At 44.9% G+C, this 17,407-nt stretch overlaps 1 protein-coding gene across 4 annotated transcripts in view; it reads right to left on the bottom strand.

The window, feature by feature from the left end:
- Positions 1-827, bottom strand: part of Nckap1 (NCK associated protein 1) — a 66,257-nt gene extending 65,430 nt beyond the window's left edge. For all 4 annotated transcript variants that reach the window (XM_021657461.2, XM_060390385.1, XM_021657462.2 and 1 more), the window contains exon 1: positions 525-827. In XM_021657461.2, the coding sequence (XP_021513136.1) occupies positions 525-632 (108 nt within the window). In that variant the 5' untranslated portion in view covers positions 633-827. The remainder of the gene's footprint in view (positions 1-524) is intronic.
- Between the last annotated feature and the right edge of the window lie 16,580 nt (positions 828-17,407).

Raw genomic sequence — 17,407 nt, 5'->3', positions numbered from 1 at the left:
TGGTGCTTTGGTGCTAACCAGATAGGGCTGAGAAAACTAAAACGAGGAGGAGCGGAGAGGAAAGGTGGTTATTCCTGTTCCAGTGACTCACAGCCTACGAGGATTTCAGCCGAAAACCGGTTCCACCCTCGCTTTCCCCTCCCGTCCACCTCCAATACGAAATTATCCTAAACGTCAACAACGCCGCCGTCGGGGCCGGGGTGGGGTGGGGGGCTTCCTCGAGCGACCGAGAAGCCAGCGTGCCAGCGGGGAGCGCGGGGTCGGGCGCCCCATCCCCACCCTCCCACGCCGAGCGCCCGGGGTCCCCGGGGCCCGCTCGCCGCAGCCCGCGAAGGCCGCGCGCCCTCCCTCGCCTCCCGCACGGCGGCGGCCATGCGCGGCCCGGCCGGTCCCCGCCGCCGGGAGCCGGGGGCTCGGCCCGACTCGAGGCCGCGGCTCCTCCCGGGGGCCCGGGCGAGCAGGCCGAGCCGGCGCCCGCGGCCTTGCCCGCCGCCCCCCGCCCGGCCTCGCCGGCCCGCGCGCACCTTCTTGATGTTGTAGAGGCGCGTGAGCATGCCGACGCCCCGGTCGTTGAGGATGGTGAGCTTCTCCGCCAGCTTCTGCTGACTGGGCTGCAGCACGGAGCGCGACATGGTGCGGCCGCCGCCGCCGCCGCCGCCGGAGCCGGGCGCGCAGCTGCCTCACGCCCCCCGCCCGCGGCCTCCGCCTAGCGCGGCGCGCCCATGCCGCGCGCCCACCCGCGCCGTGACACAGCAGCCGCGCCGCCCGCTTCCGCCCGCCGCCCTTCCGCCTCCACCCGCGCCGCTCTCCGCCCCAGCGCGGCCCCCGCCCGCGCCGCGCTTCCCGGCTCCTCCGCTAGGCGCGGCGGCGGCGGCGGCGGCGGCTGGGAGCGAGGCGGCTCCCCGCGCCCGGCCCCGGCGCCCGGTCAGCTGACCCGCCGCGCCTGCGCCCCCGCGAGGCCGCTGGCAGCGCTGTGGCGCCGGCCGGGCCGCGGGGCACGCCGGGCCGCGATTCGCGGCCTCCGCGAAGGTTGACCCCGGCCGCCCGCCCCCCGTCCCTCGCCGGGCCCCCGCGGCCGCCCCGAGCCTCGGGAAGGAGGTCCTGACTGTATCGCAGCAGGGAGCGGTCGAGGACACGCACCATCCGGAGGAGACGCGGATAGGCCCGGGCACGCGGTAGGCGGCACACACAACCCGACGGTTGTTCGGCGTGCGAGGGTTCGCGGCCGGCCTCCTCCACCTTGATCCCGGTCGCTCCTGGAAGTAATTGTGCTTTCCCACCCCGCCACCTACCGAGGATTGTTTGCCTTCAGCACACCCCACGTCCGCGCCTGATCGCACGGGGATTCGAACCTGAACAGTCGCGTCTCCACGTGAATGACTAGAGCGAAAAAACTCCCACTCCCCGGGGGTGAGGGGGACTCGGGGCATTTGGATATTTGGGGCTTTACCTAACTCGAGCTAATTTTATATTGTATACATTGTCAATAACAAATGTCCCACCACCTTCAATAATAAGGCATTCATTCCGAAGTTAGTAAGATACGGGATTCATCAAAGCAACTTGCTAGTGAAATGTAACAAACAGCTTCTAACCCATTTTAAAAAGCTACTGTATCTACTAGTCTTACAGAGGTCTACCAGAGAGAGTTCACAGAGTGGACTTTTTTTAACGCGCTGTTGAGAGTCCTAGTCCACATGCATAGAGAGGACCTAAAACCCCCGCTCAGATGTAGGCCATGGCAGTTCAGTGTCCAAGTGGGTTTCCCAGTAATGGGAAGAGGGGATGGCTCTTTGATCACCTCCCCTTGGGGGGAGCAGCCTTACCAGGCCACAGAGGAAGACAATGCAGCCACTCCTGATGAGACCTAATAGACTAGGATCAGATGGAAGTGGAGGAGGACCTCCCCTATCAGTGGACTAAGGGAGGAGCATAGGGGGAGAAGAGGGAGGGAGGGGGCCACAGCAGGAATACAAAGTGAATAAACTGTAATAAATAATAAATAAAAAATTTAAAAAGAGTCCTAGTCCAACTGGGCAGTAGAGGCCCACGCTTTCAGTCCCAGCACTCAGGAGGCAGAGGCAGGCAGATCTCTGACTCTGACTCAGAGGCAAGACTGGTCTACAGATTGAGTTCCAGGACAGCCAGCACACTACACAAAGTAATCCTGACTTGAAAACAAAAATAAAGTCCCAGGCTGGAGAGATGGCTCAGAGGTTAAGAATACTGGCTGTTCTTCCAAAGGTCCTAAGTTCAATTCCCAGCAACCACATGGTGGCTCACAACCATCTATAATGAGACCTGGTGCCCTCTTCTGGCCTGCAGCTGCACGTGCAGGCAGAATACTGTATAAATAAATAAATCTTAAAGAAAAAATAAATGTCCCAGTCCCGCTAAAAAAAAAAAGTCAAAGTTTCTCTGTCAGTGTGTAGTAATGTATAGAGCTGCATCCCGTGATATTCTCGCTCTCCCCTTCACCTCAGAGAGACCATCTGTTGAGCTGTTTACTCTGTTGTTAACTAATTGGGGAATTTAGGTTACTTGGTTACTTGTCAAGCTGGTAACTAACATTTAAATTGACCAGAGGCTGGGAGTAAAGCCTGAGACAACTAAGAGGAAACGGGAAGAGCTGCTGTGGAGATTTGGGGACAGGCAGACAAAAGGAGAGCTGCTGTGAAGATTTGGGGACAGGCAGACAAAGGAGAGCTGCTGTGAAGATTTGGGGACAGGCAGACAAAGGAGAGCTGCTGTGAAGATTTGGGGACAGGCAGACAAAGGAGAGCTGCTGTGGAGATTTGGGGACAGGCAGACAAAAGGAGAGCTGCTGTGGAGATTTGGGGACAGGCAGACAAAAGGAAAAAACAGGCACAAAGGTGCTGGATGTAGAGAACAGTGTGTGTCTTTAGGGAACCAGGGATCAACTCTCTACACGGACAGAAGTATTTTTTAAAGATGAACTTATTTTTATTTTACCTGTATGGGTGTTTCAGTGTGCATGTATATTAATGCGCTGTGTAGAAGCCTAGACACACAGAAGCCAAAATAGGGTGCCCCTGGCACCAGAGTTACAAACCGTGGGGCTGCCAAAATGTCAGTCTGCTGAAAATGCCCTAAATGACAATCTGGGCTCAGCTCAGACAGAACTCTGACCGTGTAGACAGAGCAAGAAAACCATATATAACTTTAAACAGAAGATGAACTTTTTGTTTGTCTGTGGCTTGGGGCTGAACAGGCTGTTGTTTTGTTGTAATGGCATGTCACTACATAACTCAGGTCGACCTTGAACTCTTAGTCGTTGTCTTAGTTGCTTTTCTAATGCTGTGATAAAATACCAAGGCCATTTATGAAAGAACTGGTTTAATTGGAGGCTCACTCACATTGAGAGCGTTAGAGTCCATGACCATTGTGTGTGCACGGCAGCCTGCAGGCAGGCATGTTGCTGGAGCCCACGCTGAAAGTGTACAACTCTTTCTCCAAGTGTGAGGCAGAAAGAGCTAACTAGAAATGTTATAGGCGTTTGAAACCTCAAAGCCCATCCATTTCCAGTGACAGGCCTCTCCAAGACCTAATCCTTCCCCAATAGTTCCGACTGGGGATTAAACGTGCCTATGACCGTTGTCCTCCTGCCCTGCCTCCAGCGTGCTGAGACTATAGGCCTGTATAGCATGCCTGGTTCCCACACAATTTCAAGTACTGTAACTGCTTATACCTTAGTGTGACCAGTAGAAGAAATCTGTAGCTGCTGACTGTCTTAAGATTACTGACGTAGTCACTGCACGATTGCTGTGAAGAGACACCATGACCAAGTCAACTCTTATAGAAGAAAGCATTTAGTTGGGTTTGCTTATAGTTTTAGAAGTTTAGTCTGTTTTCATCATGGAAGAAAGCATGGCAGCAAGGAGCAGGGCAGGGCAGGGCAGGCTGATGCTGGAGTGATAGTTGAGGGCTACATACTGATCCAAAGGCAGAGAGAGAGATTCTTAGGCTTGGCATGGTCTTTCCAAATCTCAAAGGCCACCCCGGGTGACATGCTTCTTCCAACAAGGCCACACCTTCTAATCCTTCCAATTCTTTCAATAGTGCCACTCCCTGTGACTAAACATTCAAATATATGAGCCTATGGGGGCCATTCTTACTCACACCACCACAGTTGCTGTTGCTGTGACGAAACACCATGACCAAAGCAACGTGGGGAGGAAAGGGTTTATCATCATCAAAGTTCATCATCAAAGGGAGTCAGGGCAGGAACTCCAACAGCACAGGAACCTGGAGGCAGGAGCTGATGCAAAGGCCATGGAGGGTGCTGCTCACTGGCTTGGTCCTCATGGCTTGCTCAGCCTGTTTTCCTTTTTTTTTTTTTTTTTCCCTCAAGACAGGGTTTCTTTAGGTAGCCCTGGTTGTCCTGGAATTCACTCTGTAGAGCAGTCTGGCTCCACCTGTCTCTGCTTTCTAAGTGCTGGGATTAAACGCATGCTCCACCATTTTTGGCTTCAGCTTGTTTTCTTAACAAAACCCAGAACCCCAGCTCAGGGGTGGCCATACCCACATGGACTAGGCCCTACCACATCAATCACTAATTAAGAAAATGCCCTGCAGGTCTGCCTACAGCCTGATCATATAGAAGTATTTCCATCCTCTCCAAAGACTCTAGCTTGTGTCAAGTTGACATAAAACTAGCCAGCACACTACTCTTATTTGATTTTATCAACTTTTAGACAATTTTTAGACAGACTAACCTGAAACTGTAATAGGCCAAATCCATGTGAGTAAAAAACATTAAATTAAAAAAAAAAAGTGTTTACAGGGCTGCTGAGATGGTTCAGTGAATAAAGACGCTTCCTGCCGAGTCTGATGTCCAGAGTTCAGTCCCTGGGCCCTCGTGGTGGGGAGAGAGAAAATGAGAAAGCATTTCCAAAACGTGTCCTACACTCACTCACAAACACACATTTTTTTAAAAGTTATTTTCAGTTAAGAGAATTGAAGAGACATCCCAAATGATATAGGCTGTAGCCATTGTCCTTGGTTGCCTCACAGAACTTAAAGGTTAGACTTTATAGCTGAAGACCTCACACACTTCAGACATAGGGCTTCAAAAAACTAAGCTTGGACTGGGCTGAAAGCCTCCTACCTGAGGACTGGCCTTCATAATATGGCAAGGTGTTGCACAAGCTGCCAAGAGAGAAATAAGTAGTCCTACCCAGGTGTAAGGCCATCCAAGCACAACAATGGCCACTATGACAAGAGGCTCCCAGTGGGCAAGGTTGGCACTTGTGTATTGTCAGGAACCCACAACCACCTAACTGGACGTAAGGTCCGCTCAGTAGAATGGAAGTCGAGCCTGGCACTAGAAACTCAGCTAAGAAGCTGTGACTGGAGAGCTCACAGACCCTGGAGAAGACCCCACTGCTGCAGTAATTATTAATAAAATCCCTAACTGCGTCCCGGATGCTATGACTTATACCCGGAGATGAGTAGCTCTGGTGTCTTGTCAGAGAAGCTTCGTTTACAGCAGATGGAAAGGACTACAGGGATTTGTCAAAATGCAGACCATGAGTGACTGGGGGTGCCCAACCCCAGCTGACACATTGGTAACACACGCTCTGCAGCTACAGCTCAAGAAACATCGTGAAAGGGGGGTTAGAAAGATTAGGAACCGGAGACCAGAACATCTGCCATGAGGTAGGCTCTGGCAAGATAGGACTGGCAAGCTGCAGCCAGGAATCTCAAAAGTCTGAACGAGCCTGCACAGTGACAACACCAATTGACATGCCCTCACAAGACCCTACCCTAAGAGAAGAGCTACAGGCAGTTAGTTAATGGTTGCTGGGAAAGGAAGAATCAGTCTTCTCCAAGGAGAAGTTCCTGGTAGGGTATCCAATTCCAAGTGAGCTCTAAACAAGTACACATACAGGCAGCAGCTCAATAGCCTATACTTATGTATGCAAGTGTCTGTGTGTGTGCGTGCACGTGTGTGCACGATAATTGAAGATATGAATGGGGGGCAGGTTTATTGTAGCAAAACTTGATTTTAATGATAATAGTTTCTTCAACTAACATTATAATCCCTGTATTAAAAAAATAAGATAAGGAATAGAAATTAAATTGATGTTTATTAGGTACTCTTACACTATGTCAGGTTTTAATAAGTATACCTTCTCAAGAAGGACCATTTGAGATGTTATAGAATCTTGTTTTCACACTCTTAATTATCTTATTCCATCTTTTCTGTTTGCTTTTCTTTCCTATACAATACTGGAGAATAGAATCCAGACCTAGTGAATGGTAAGCAAGTGCTGTCTATGAGTTAACAAAGAAACTGACTTGTAGATAGTTATCTTTTACCTGCTGAAAGACCACCGCATACACAGTAGCATATGTGGTATTAGATCCCTTACTCCTCTGACTTCAAATGTCATGCATGCTGTTTACTTTACTAACACTAAAGATCAGTTAGGTAAGATTACATTTTTTTGTTTCATCTGGTCAACAGGATTCTACATTTTTCCTTTATAGTTTCCTAACCCTATCCAATTTCTACAAGTATTTTCTTCAATTCACAGCTAATGTCTTGACATATTTTCCCTGACAGATACATAGCTTTCTTTTAGCTTTGGTTACTCCAGAAACTACACAGACTTGCTTATGTAAGGCTCTTTGCTAATTGTGAAGGATTTTTAAATAACACATTTTATTTTTTTATGTGGAAATTGTATCCTGCAGCACCACAGCCTGTGGGGCTTTTTGGTGTTGTGGGAGATTTTTGTTTTTGTTTTTGTTTTTTTTATACAATGTATTTTGGTCCTGTTCTTCCAGTCCCCAACTCTTCCTAGATCCTCCCCACTTCCTTACAAGCCAGCTTCATGTAATATTTCTCTCCCTCCCTCTCTCCTTTCCTCTTTCCTTCTCTCCTTTCCTCACTCAAAGCAAAAATCAGTTCTCTCCAGCGGAATGTCACTGAGAATCTCAGCCACACTTATGCCCAGGAGAAGCTGACCAACACAATACAACTCCGTGTTTTGTTTTGTTCTTTTCCTTCCTTCCTTCTTACCTTCCTTCCTTCCTTTCTTTGTCTTTTTTGTCTTGTTTTTTGTTTGCTTTGATTTTCATTTTTTGAGAAGACTCTTTTACTTTGCATTTTAAAATCAGTTAGCTGACCCAGCCCTCTGTTGTTTCACTACATAATGAAAGAACAGAGAAAAATTGCTGATATTTTCCTGAGTGCTTAGATTTAAAACACTTTGATTAGGATGCCTTCAGTCAAAGGTGATAATCCGCTGTTCTTAAAGACAAAGTCAGTAGTTTCCCCTCTATCAGATCTTAACCACAGATATTGCTGGCTCAAAATATATGGACAAGTTCCTCTTTAAAAGCACCTAAGATACATATGTTAATTACATATGCCCATCCCTTCCTTTGGGAATCTGCTACATTCTGCCAAAATCGGATTCAGAGAGGGAAAAAGTGGGGTGAACTTTGAGAAGAGGGAAGCATAAGTAAATGGCGAACTACTGAAGTCTTTCAGTGAGTCGTCATTCAAGAATCATGTTAGAGACTGTCTACATGGTAGTGTAAACAGGGGACTTAACTCTAGGCAAAGACCCATGGGAAAGGATGGCGGTTTCCACACTTGTCATAGAAAAAAATACATCATAAGATGCATACTATATTGTTAATGCAGTGTCTGTTCTCCAGTACGGCGAAGACTAAGGAGCACCAGAAACAGAACCAATACAAAAAGATAAAAAGAAAGCAATGAAAAATTAATTATAGCCCCCAGCTTAATCATTCCCATCCAGGTAGAGTCAGCTTACAGCTTACTAGATCTTCAGTGATACACCACATACATACTCACACTTCTGAACTGCAAAACCAAGGATCCAGTTTAGATTCTTTTTTAAAATCATCCAAAGACCTTCAGCTTTTTCTGTGAGGAAAAACATCTGATCCAATAAGCAATTTAATTTTATTTCCTTGTTATAATCATAATGCAAATGAGTTTTTATTTGCTATATGCAAATAACATGTAATAGAATCCATGTCAGGGTATAAAACATTCATTGATCTCTTTGGTTGGATTTATCTTTAAATCTTAGACTATAAATCTGGCAATGGAATCCACAGAAATGTGTTTCCTTAGCATATGCAAAGACCTGGCCTCAGGACTCAGCACCTTGTACTTAAAAATATGAACAATGGAACAAAACTGGAGTTATATAATACAAGTTAAACCTATGATAATCCTAACTTCCAGCTAAACACAGATAATCTGTTCACAGTTTTACATTTGGTCAGTCTCAAAGGTAAAGGTTCCTTCAAAACTTGGTAGGGAAACTGAATATGATAAATGGGGCTTCCAAGGAGATACAAATTTGGAACCATAAGAGTACAGTTGGTATTTGTTCCCAGTGAACTAGATAAAGTTTGAAAGTAGGTTAAATAAACAAGATAGGATCTTGTCTGTCTTGTCCCCACACCTAACAAACTACAGCTGTAGGCCCCAAGTAAAGGAAATGAAAGTAGCAAAAGAGCTTATGAGGTACCAGCAAATCATAGGCAAATGGAGTACAGGAAACAAGAGGAGAAAGTTTTTCAGCATGTTGTTGTCAATCGAAAAGGCTAGTCAAGATTGCCCTTCTTTGTTTATGTGGCAGTGCTGGGAGCTGACCTCAGGTCGCCCAACACAGGCTAGGTATGTACTCTTGTCATGGCACTCTATCCCTACCCTAGTAGTCGTTGGGTCATGAGAGAACTAGGCAGAGATGCACTCGCTGAATGTGGCAGTATGGAAGTTGACCACATTAAAGAAAGCAAGAAGGACATAAAGGAAGGAGATCTAGAGGAAGCAGCTGTCATGCGGCCAAACCAATTTTTTGTTTTGGCGAGTGAAAGAAAGCCAGATAAAGATGTTACTGTATCAGTCCTGAGCTCTTGGACTGTGTATGCCAGTTCAGCTGTCTGATATGTGCTAATGTATTCCCTCTTCATAACCAAGTCTTGTTAATAGCTAAATTGTACTGGTCATGTTAGGCAGATGAGAAAGTCCTCCCTAAATGCATACTGAGAAAGGGACAGAGCCACTCTTGATCCTTGCTGGGTACCCTGCTATAGAGCAGTAGAAGTTGCTGGTTAGGGGCTGGAGAGGTGGCTCATTGCTTGGGGGGCTTGCTGTGCAATCTGGCAGCCTAACTCCCTCTTCAGCACCCGTCCAGGTAAAAGCAGCAGAGAATGTCACAAAGCTGTCCTCAGACCTGTGCATACACCCATGCATCATCATAGTCATCTTCATCAACATCACCACCATCAACATCATCATCACCGTTGCCCTTCTCTGTATATCATATACTGTGCATTGGTATATACATTCATATGCAGAGAAAAATGGAAGCTTGTGGGGTTCTCTGTTGGTTGAGTACAGTGAAGGAAGGGAGCAGAAAGGGAGTAGGGTGATGGCTATGGCATAATAGCCTTCTTTAAATAGCAGGCACATTGTGTTTTAGCATTCAACCAAAAAAAAAATTAAAAACTTACCTAATTACATTAAATTACTTTGCTTGAAAAACTCCTATTTCAAAGTAATAATTTCTGAAAATGATATTTTCACTGCTTCATGTGAGGCATACACTATAATCACTATAATTCTAAGGTGATTATATGAAAATGTTAAGGGCATTACCTTTTCCTTTATTATAAAATATACATTAGGTTAAAGTATATAAACTCATCATTAGATGATTTTTCCTCATTAAGACATCATTGCAGTCTAATAATTCAGGTGTTCACTAGTGCTTAAATTCACCATTGTAGGGGCTGGAGAGATGGCTCCACGTTTGCTGTGTAAGCCTGATGACCCATGGAAAGATGGAAAGGGACAAATGACCCTGCAAAAGTTCTTCTCTGACCTCCATATGTGCACCATAGTGTATACTGTCACACACCCTGCCACACCATATACACATATATACACAAAAAGCAAATACAGTTTGAAATTAAATAAATTCAGCTTTATATTCCCACGTAAATGCAAATCCAGGGTTACCACAGTCATATACGATAAGTTGCCTCTAACCAGGGAAAAAGTAGGGAGGGTGTTACAGAGGGAGAGGGTGGAAGAGAAATACAACACTAAGGATGTTTTAAAAAGCCGTGAGGAAACATTACTTTATAAACTACTTTAAAATGCATGTATAATACATATTATGCTAATATATATTAAATGTAAATTATATTAACGTATGTATAATGTATGTTAATACATTATAAAATATAAATATGCATCATATCTTTAATATAGTATTAAATGGAGTTATGCCACATGGGGTGATAATGCTTATCCCCCAAACCATAGACAGTCTAACAAAAACCCCAGTGCCAGGCATGTGAAACCTCTTAAAATTGTTGATCAGGGGCTTCCAAGAGATTCCTAAAACAATACAGGCTGTTGTCATTGCCTTTGGCCGCCTCACAGAACCTGAAGTTAAAACCTTATAGCTAAAGAACCCAAGCACTGTTTCTCCAGCCAAGGACCATGCATGGACACAACCTAGAACCCCTGCTCTGATGTAACCCATGGCAGCTCAGTGTCCAAGTGCGTTCCCTAGTAAGGGGAAGAGGGACTGTCTCTGACATGAACTCAGTGGTTTGTTCTTTGACCACCCCCCACCCAAGGGAGGAGCAGCCTTGCTAGGCCGCAGAGGAAGACAATGCAGTCCTGAAGAGACCTGATAAGCTAGGGTCAGATGGAAAGGAAGGAGGACCTCCCCTATCAGTGGACTTAGAGAGGGGCAGGGAGGAGAAGAGGGAAGAAGGGTGGGGTTGGGAGGGAATGAGGGAGGGGTCTACAGCTGGGATACAAAGTAAATAAACTGTAACTAATATAAAAAAAGTAATAAAATAAAATAAAGAACCCATGCACTTTGGACACAGGACTTAGAGTAATTGAGCTGTAATTGACCTGGAATCCTTCCCCCTGAGGGCTGGTCACTACTATGGAAAGGTGCTGTGCAAGCTGACAGGAGAGAAAAACAAAAGTTCTACCCACATGTGAAGCCTGTGAACGATAACAATGACCAATATGGCATGATATCCCCAAGGGTGCAGTAGTGGCACTTGTGTCTTGGGAGTAACCAACAACTAATTGGACTTACGGTCTGCTCAACAGAATGGAAGTCATGCCTGGCGCTAGAAATGTAGCTAAGTAACCATGGCCGGAGAGGCCATAGGCCCTGGAGAAGAACCCACTGCTGCACTTTTCTTAAGCCAATGTGATTTCTAACTGCATCTGAAAACTACTACTTACACCGCAGATAAGTGTAGAATCACAACTGGTCGACTTTGAGAGAGTAGGTGACTCTGTGGTGCCCAGCCCCAACTGGTGCATCTACAGTGCTCCTACAGCTAATCAGGGAATATCACGGAAGGAGGAGTGGAGAGTACAAGAGCTGGTGGACCAGGAAGCGTGCTTCAGGACACTGTGCTGTGAGTGTGACTGGGATGCTGTAGCATGAGCTCTCTGCTGTGGCTGCCTGCACGACACCACACCAGTTCATTTGCTAGCATGGATGGGGGAAATTTTCACTAGGACCCATCCCTGGGCAGGGGAGAGAACAAAAACAAACAAACAAACAAAAACCTCTAAGAAGTCAATTGCTGCTAAGGGAGAGAGAATCGGAGAAGCAGTGTTCTCCAGGGATGAGCTCTTTGATAGGTTACTGATATGAAGTGGTCAGCCCTAACACATGGACATAAGGGCAATACTGAATGGGAGTCAATATGGTGTGTTTGTGTGTGTAAAACTAACTATAGAAGAGGTGAGATCAGGAATTGGAGAAGCTGAGGTTGGTTACATGAAAGGAGATAGAGAGAAAAAGGAATTTTCAAAATGTTTTTAACTAAAACATGAAAACACACTGTGCCACCTAGGTTGGTTCTTACTAAAGTTGTACCACTTCTTGCATTATAATAATTATTATTGTATTTACTATTATTAATTTTGGTTTTTTGAAACAATGTTTGTCTGTGTAGCCTTGGCTATCCTGAACATGCTTTGTAGACCAGGCTGGCCTTGAACTCACAAAGATCTGCCTACCTCTACCTCCCTGAGTACTGAGATTAAAGTTGTGCACCACCGTGCCAGGCTTCTCTTGCATTATTTTTAATTGCTTCTGCTCCTTGCTGCTTTATAGCTCTTTAGAATCATAATCTACTCAGAACTTCCATAATTCCCTTTCACATTTTCCCAGTCCATCATCTTAGTTTGTATCTACTGGAAAGAATAAACAAGTTATTTTTAGCTTGTGAAGAGAAGAAAATCCCATCTCCTATTATCCATTTTACTTATTTCAAATAGTTAATTCTACAGTTAAAATACTAAAGTGAAATTTAGCACTTACTGTGCATTCACAAATGCTTTCTTGCCTTGGGTTTTGTAAAGCAGTGGATTGACGTGAGCAGGAAACTCTGGTAAGCTGATTTGGAATGCTCGCAGTTCTGTCGTGTACCGCAGGAGATAAGCATACACGAGCTTGTTTGTAAACTACAGAAACTGCATATGTTGGAAAGGAAACTTGGCTGACACAGCCCAACTTGGAAATAACAGAGTTCATCTGGACTGCTTTGTTTTAAGAGAGGGTGAGGTGATTTGGATCCTATGAATTGACTCAAGAAAGGAGTGGGATGAACAGCCCAGCTTCACTCCTTTCCCTGAGAAGTCAAAGCAGACATAGACACAGAACTGCAGTTTCTGCAGACCTTTAAAGCCAATGAGTGTAGCAATTGCAGATTTCCTTTACATGGTGATACAGTGTTTATTCTCAGCACTAAGATTTCTCATTTGCTTGTCATCAAACACCCGGCTATAAATCCCAGGAGCTGTTGTATCCTAACAATATATAGGTGTGGGTAGTGATTCATAACAGTTTGTTGTTTTGTGTGGTTTGGTGCTAAGCATCAAACCCGGAACCTGTCATGTATGAGCTACATCCATAGTCCAGCACAATCTTTGTTGTTTCACAGAGTGTATAGAAAGCATCATAGATTAACGGGAACTCTCCCTTGAAACATCCATCAGGCATGGTGACCGATGCCTACCGTCCAGGACTCAGCCCATAGAAGCATAGCAGGCAGAGGCAGTCTATGGAGCTCCAGTCTACCTGGACTACGTAGTCAACCTTTTCACAAAGAGAAAAAAAGAAAAGAGGTATAATCGGAGCAAGTAACTGTGTCGAGAGTCCGGGTTCTGGCTGGGCATAAATGGCAGAAAGTGAAGGTTTTACCTCACCTAAAGCTGTGGGGTTGTCCTTTTACTGACCAGTTTAATACAGCAGCCTCTGGAACGGGCGCGCCCCCCGTTTTATCAAGGCCAAATACCCACAGTGGATCAGCCTCTCAAGTTCTCTCTTTATCACGCTCTCTGGCTGCCAGCCTGGCACCTCCACAGACAGGAGAAGGAGAGCTGCAAATGTGAAACCCAACTAGTTCTGTTTTCTAGTTGAACACCTTGGCCAATGTTTTCGTGGAAAGGAAGACATGGAAGCTGAAAACTGCGTGAGGATTTAAACTGCCTGCAGGTTGTCGTTTGTCTCCCTCCCCTCTCTCCCGTTGCTGTGAGTGGCACAGGCTTGGCCGTTTCATCCTAAATTAGATGCAGTGTTTCACAGCACGTCCATGGTTTCTGCACACGACAGAAGCCATACTTAGTTTGCCTTAGGACGATGGCAGAAACATTGCAAATTTAGACTCTAAAACCTGCTGTTGAAGTAGACCCAGCCAGTTTTTCAGCTTTAAAGCTGCTCTGTGTGAAGCAAGCAGTACGTCAGGAAATCTGTTGCTGGTACACCCTCTTCATTATCCTTTCCTATAAAGACTTGACATGAGGAAGAAGAGACATAAGCTATGCGCAAAGATCACAAACATCAAAGAAGCAGCAGCGAGCACTGGTGAGAGATTCAAACACCAGGACACTGGCATGCTTCGGTGCTGAGAGATCCTCTCAGGAAATAGCTCCCCTTGACTTTTGGAACACATGGCAATCCCACCCACTGATACAATCGAGCCTCTGTTTCACACTGCTAGTGTTTTCATTGAGTAGAGAAAAAGAGAAAGTAAAAAGTCATTGATTATTCTCATGGAACGTTAAAGAGCAGTCTGTATTAGATAATGATGGTTACCAGACTTAGGTCAGTGACCTGGATTCTTTGTGGAACAAGACTGTACAAAAAGATACTCAGTTACTAGGAGTGAAGAATTTGTTGTCTTCCCTCCGTGGGAAACAAATTAGCTCAATTCATGTGAGTGGTTTCTTTTTCTTTGTATCCCTTTCACTTTGTATCCTTTTCTTTGTAACCTTTTATAGAAAGGTTCTGAGTTTCCTAAAGTTAGGGGGAAGGGAGGGGGGGGAGAGAGAGAGAGAGAGAGAGAGAGAGAGAGAGAGAGAGAGAGAGAGAGCGAGGGAGAGAGAAATGAGATAGACTAATTTTGCAGGGAGCCATCACCCATCTTTGACCTTTTTCCCCCTATTTTTGTTTTTGAGACAAAGGTTTGAAATGTGGACCAAACAGACCTCAAACTCACAGTGATCCTCCTGCCTCAGCCACCTGAGTCCTGGCATTATAGGTGTCCACTACAATGCCCAGCCAGCTTTAACTCATTAATTATATTTATCCAAACTTGAGTGTGAAATAATTTATTTGCTTATAATCTAAACCAGAATGTTTTTTATTTGTGGTAGGATAAAAACTACAATACAAATAATAATAAACAAATTTCCTGTATTTTAAAAACTTTAAAAATTTTGTGAGTAAGTATATGAGTGGGGAGGAAGGTGTGCAGGCGCCTGTGCAAGCTGGAAGAGCGTTTCACATCCCCTGGAGTTGTGTGAGCCAACCGATTTGGTTGCTGGGAATGGAACTGGGTCCTCTGCAAAGGAGTTCTCACCCTCTGAGCCATCTCTCCAGCCTCATTATTTATGTTGATTACATTTATTTACTTATTTTTGTGTGGGGTCTGTGTGTCCCATGGGACTTGAGAAGATATCAGAAGACTACCAACAGGAATTGGTCTCCTTCCGCCATGTTTGTCCTGGGTCTTGAATCACCTTTACCCAGTGAGGTATCTCACTGGCCCTCAAAAACTCTTAAAGTAAGCTCTGAAACATTCTCTCTCTCTCTTTCTCTCTCCCTCCCTCCTTCTCAAAGATTTGTTTGTTTTTGTGTGCATTGGTGTTGTGCCTGCATGTCTATGCAAGGAAGTCAGATTCCCTGAAACTGGAGTTACAGAGAGTTTGCCAGCTGCCATGTGGGTGCTGGGAATTAAACCTGGGTTTTAATTCCTCTGGAAGAGCAGCCATTGCTCTTCACAGCTGAGCCACTTCTTTCACCCTCTGAAACATTTTTCAAAGACAGCTACTTTCAATTCCCTCAGGCACTGAAGTTATAAACAAACAAAAAGTTATAAACACACACACATAAGTAAATCTTTTTTTAAAGCAAAATTCCTGGCAGCATCCACTCCAAAGGCAAAATTTAGGAGATCAGTTAAGTATGTTTATCTCTAGCACACAGAACCTAAGCTAACAGCCTGTGGTAAGGGGACGGAGGACTCCCGCTCTCTGTATCTTAGAGAGTTAGAGGAAGCATGCCCTGGTGTTTTCCTTGTGCTGAGTCACTGCCAGCAAAGAGGGAGAACCCTCCTTCAGAATAATTGCCTTCATCCTTTCCCGGCTCCAGGATGAACCCAGCCAGCCTTGTGCTGCCTGCCCTGTCCGAAACACCCCTTGACCACCGCCTCTTCAGCGCATTCATGCAATGAGGCGTGAGCAGGGAGGTTGAGTGTGTAAAAAGTGCTCTGGCTGCTATGTAGGTAGAAGGAAAACAACTTCACATTTTTTTTCTTTTCTTCTTTTTTTTAATTTTGTTTGTTTTTTGTTTTGTTTTTGTTTTTGTTTTTAGACAGGGTTTCTCTGTGTAGCCTTGGCTGTCCTGGACTCACTTGGTAGACCAGGCTGGCCTCAAACTCACAGAGCTCCCCAGTGCTGGGATTACAGGTATGAGCCAGAGGTGCCTGGGAACTTGTGATTTTCTAATCAGATAATATTGGTACTCAGAGTGAAGTATTATTATTTTCCCTCAATAGTAAACATTTGCTAGGGTCTTATACCAACAAGAAAACTATAAAATAATTTTTGTTCTGCTAGTGAGAATAGTTACCCCTCCCCATTATAAATAAATGAAAAAGGTTTATTTGTTGTTTTGTTTTTGTTTGTTTAGGTTTTTTTGCTGGTAATCTTAGCTGTAAGCTTTGGAAAAGTTAATTTAGTTTATTGACAAGATCAACAATATACTCATTTAATACTTATTTAGTAAACTTTAAGCTAAACCCAAGAGTCATTGAAAAAAGAGCTTATAATAAAATAGTGAAATAATAACCTTTATAATTTTGAATTATTTTTGAAAAAAAAATGTCTGCTTTTGGTAACACACAAAACTACCCAGGCCTAATTTTCTTTATTGTTTTACAGCATGAGAAAAAGTGCTCTTCAAAATCAAGAGCAACAAGATTCTGTAATTTAATAAACAGAAAAAATTTAAGTTTATAAGTAAATCTGTTTTAAAATCTTTATTACATTTTTATTTATTCTTAGTGGGTGTAGGTGAGAATGTATGCATTCCAAGGTACACATGCAGAGGTCAGAGAAGAGCAGGCCAGACAGAGGTCTCCCAGAGGATGGACTGCAATGTCAGGCTCATCGGGAGTGCCTTTACCAGCTGAGCCACTTCACCAGCTCCAAGGTTTTTGTGTAAAAGAGATACTTCCACATATGGTTTTAACCTTTTTGGAGATTAATTTAGATATATTTATCAACAGCATTCAAATTATTCATGACTTCTAAATATGAACAGGCCTGGAAATTGCCCTGAAGAGAAATTCTCTCTCCAAGTTATGCACAAGTACACAGCTTACGTTGATGTAGATTAAACACGTGTAGGTTCTCAAAACAGGCCTGGTCATGGGAGGCATACAGCATCCTCCCCCTGATGTTTCTGAGGAATTCCTCACCAACAGAACACATGGGTACCGTATCTCACTCAGACTCGCCACACTGCTTTCTTTCTAGCCAGGTGCTGGAGCACAGAGCATTTAGTGGGCATGGACACTGTGATGTGATCTTGAATAGTAAGAGCCACAAACTCCAAGGAGCCAAGCAATGACAGTGGCTGAGCAGAGTCAGCTTTGCCTTCTAAGAGTCTATACATCTGTGGCCGTTGTCCTGGTCACACTCATCTGAGGGTCCCAGAGTGTTTCTTGCTCTTTGGGGACTCTGAGGTTGACCCCAGCTGAAGAATGTGGAGGTCTGTTTGTGGAATGAGCACACCGGGGTGGGGCTGTCAGTGGATGTATTTTTATTAGTTCT

This window comes from Meriones unguiculatus, chromosome 8 (genome assembly GCF_030254825.1).
Source record: "Meriones unguiculatus strain TT.TT164.6M chromosome 8, Bangor_MerUng_6.1, whole genome shotgun sequence".
Lineage (NCBI taxonomy): Eukaryota > Metazoa > Chordata > Mammalia > Rodentia > Muridae > Meriones > Meriones unguiculatus.
This window is presented reverse-complemented; position numbering and strand designations above follow the sequence as displayed.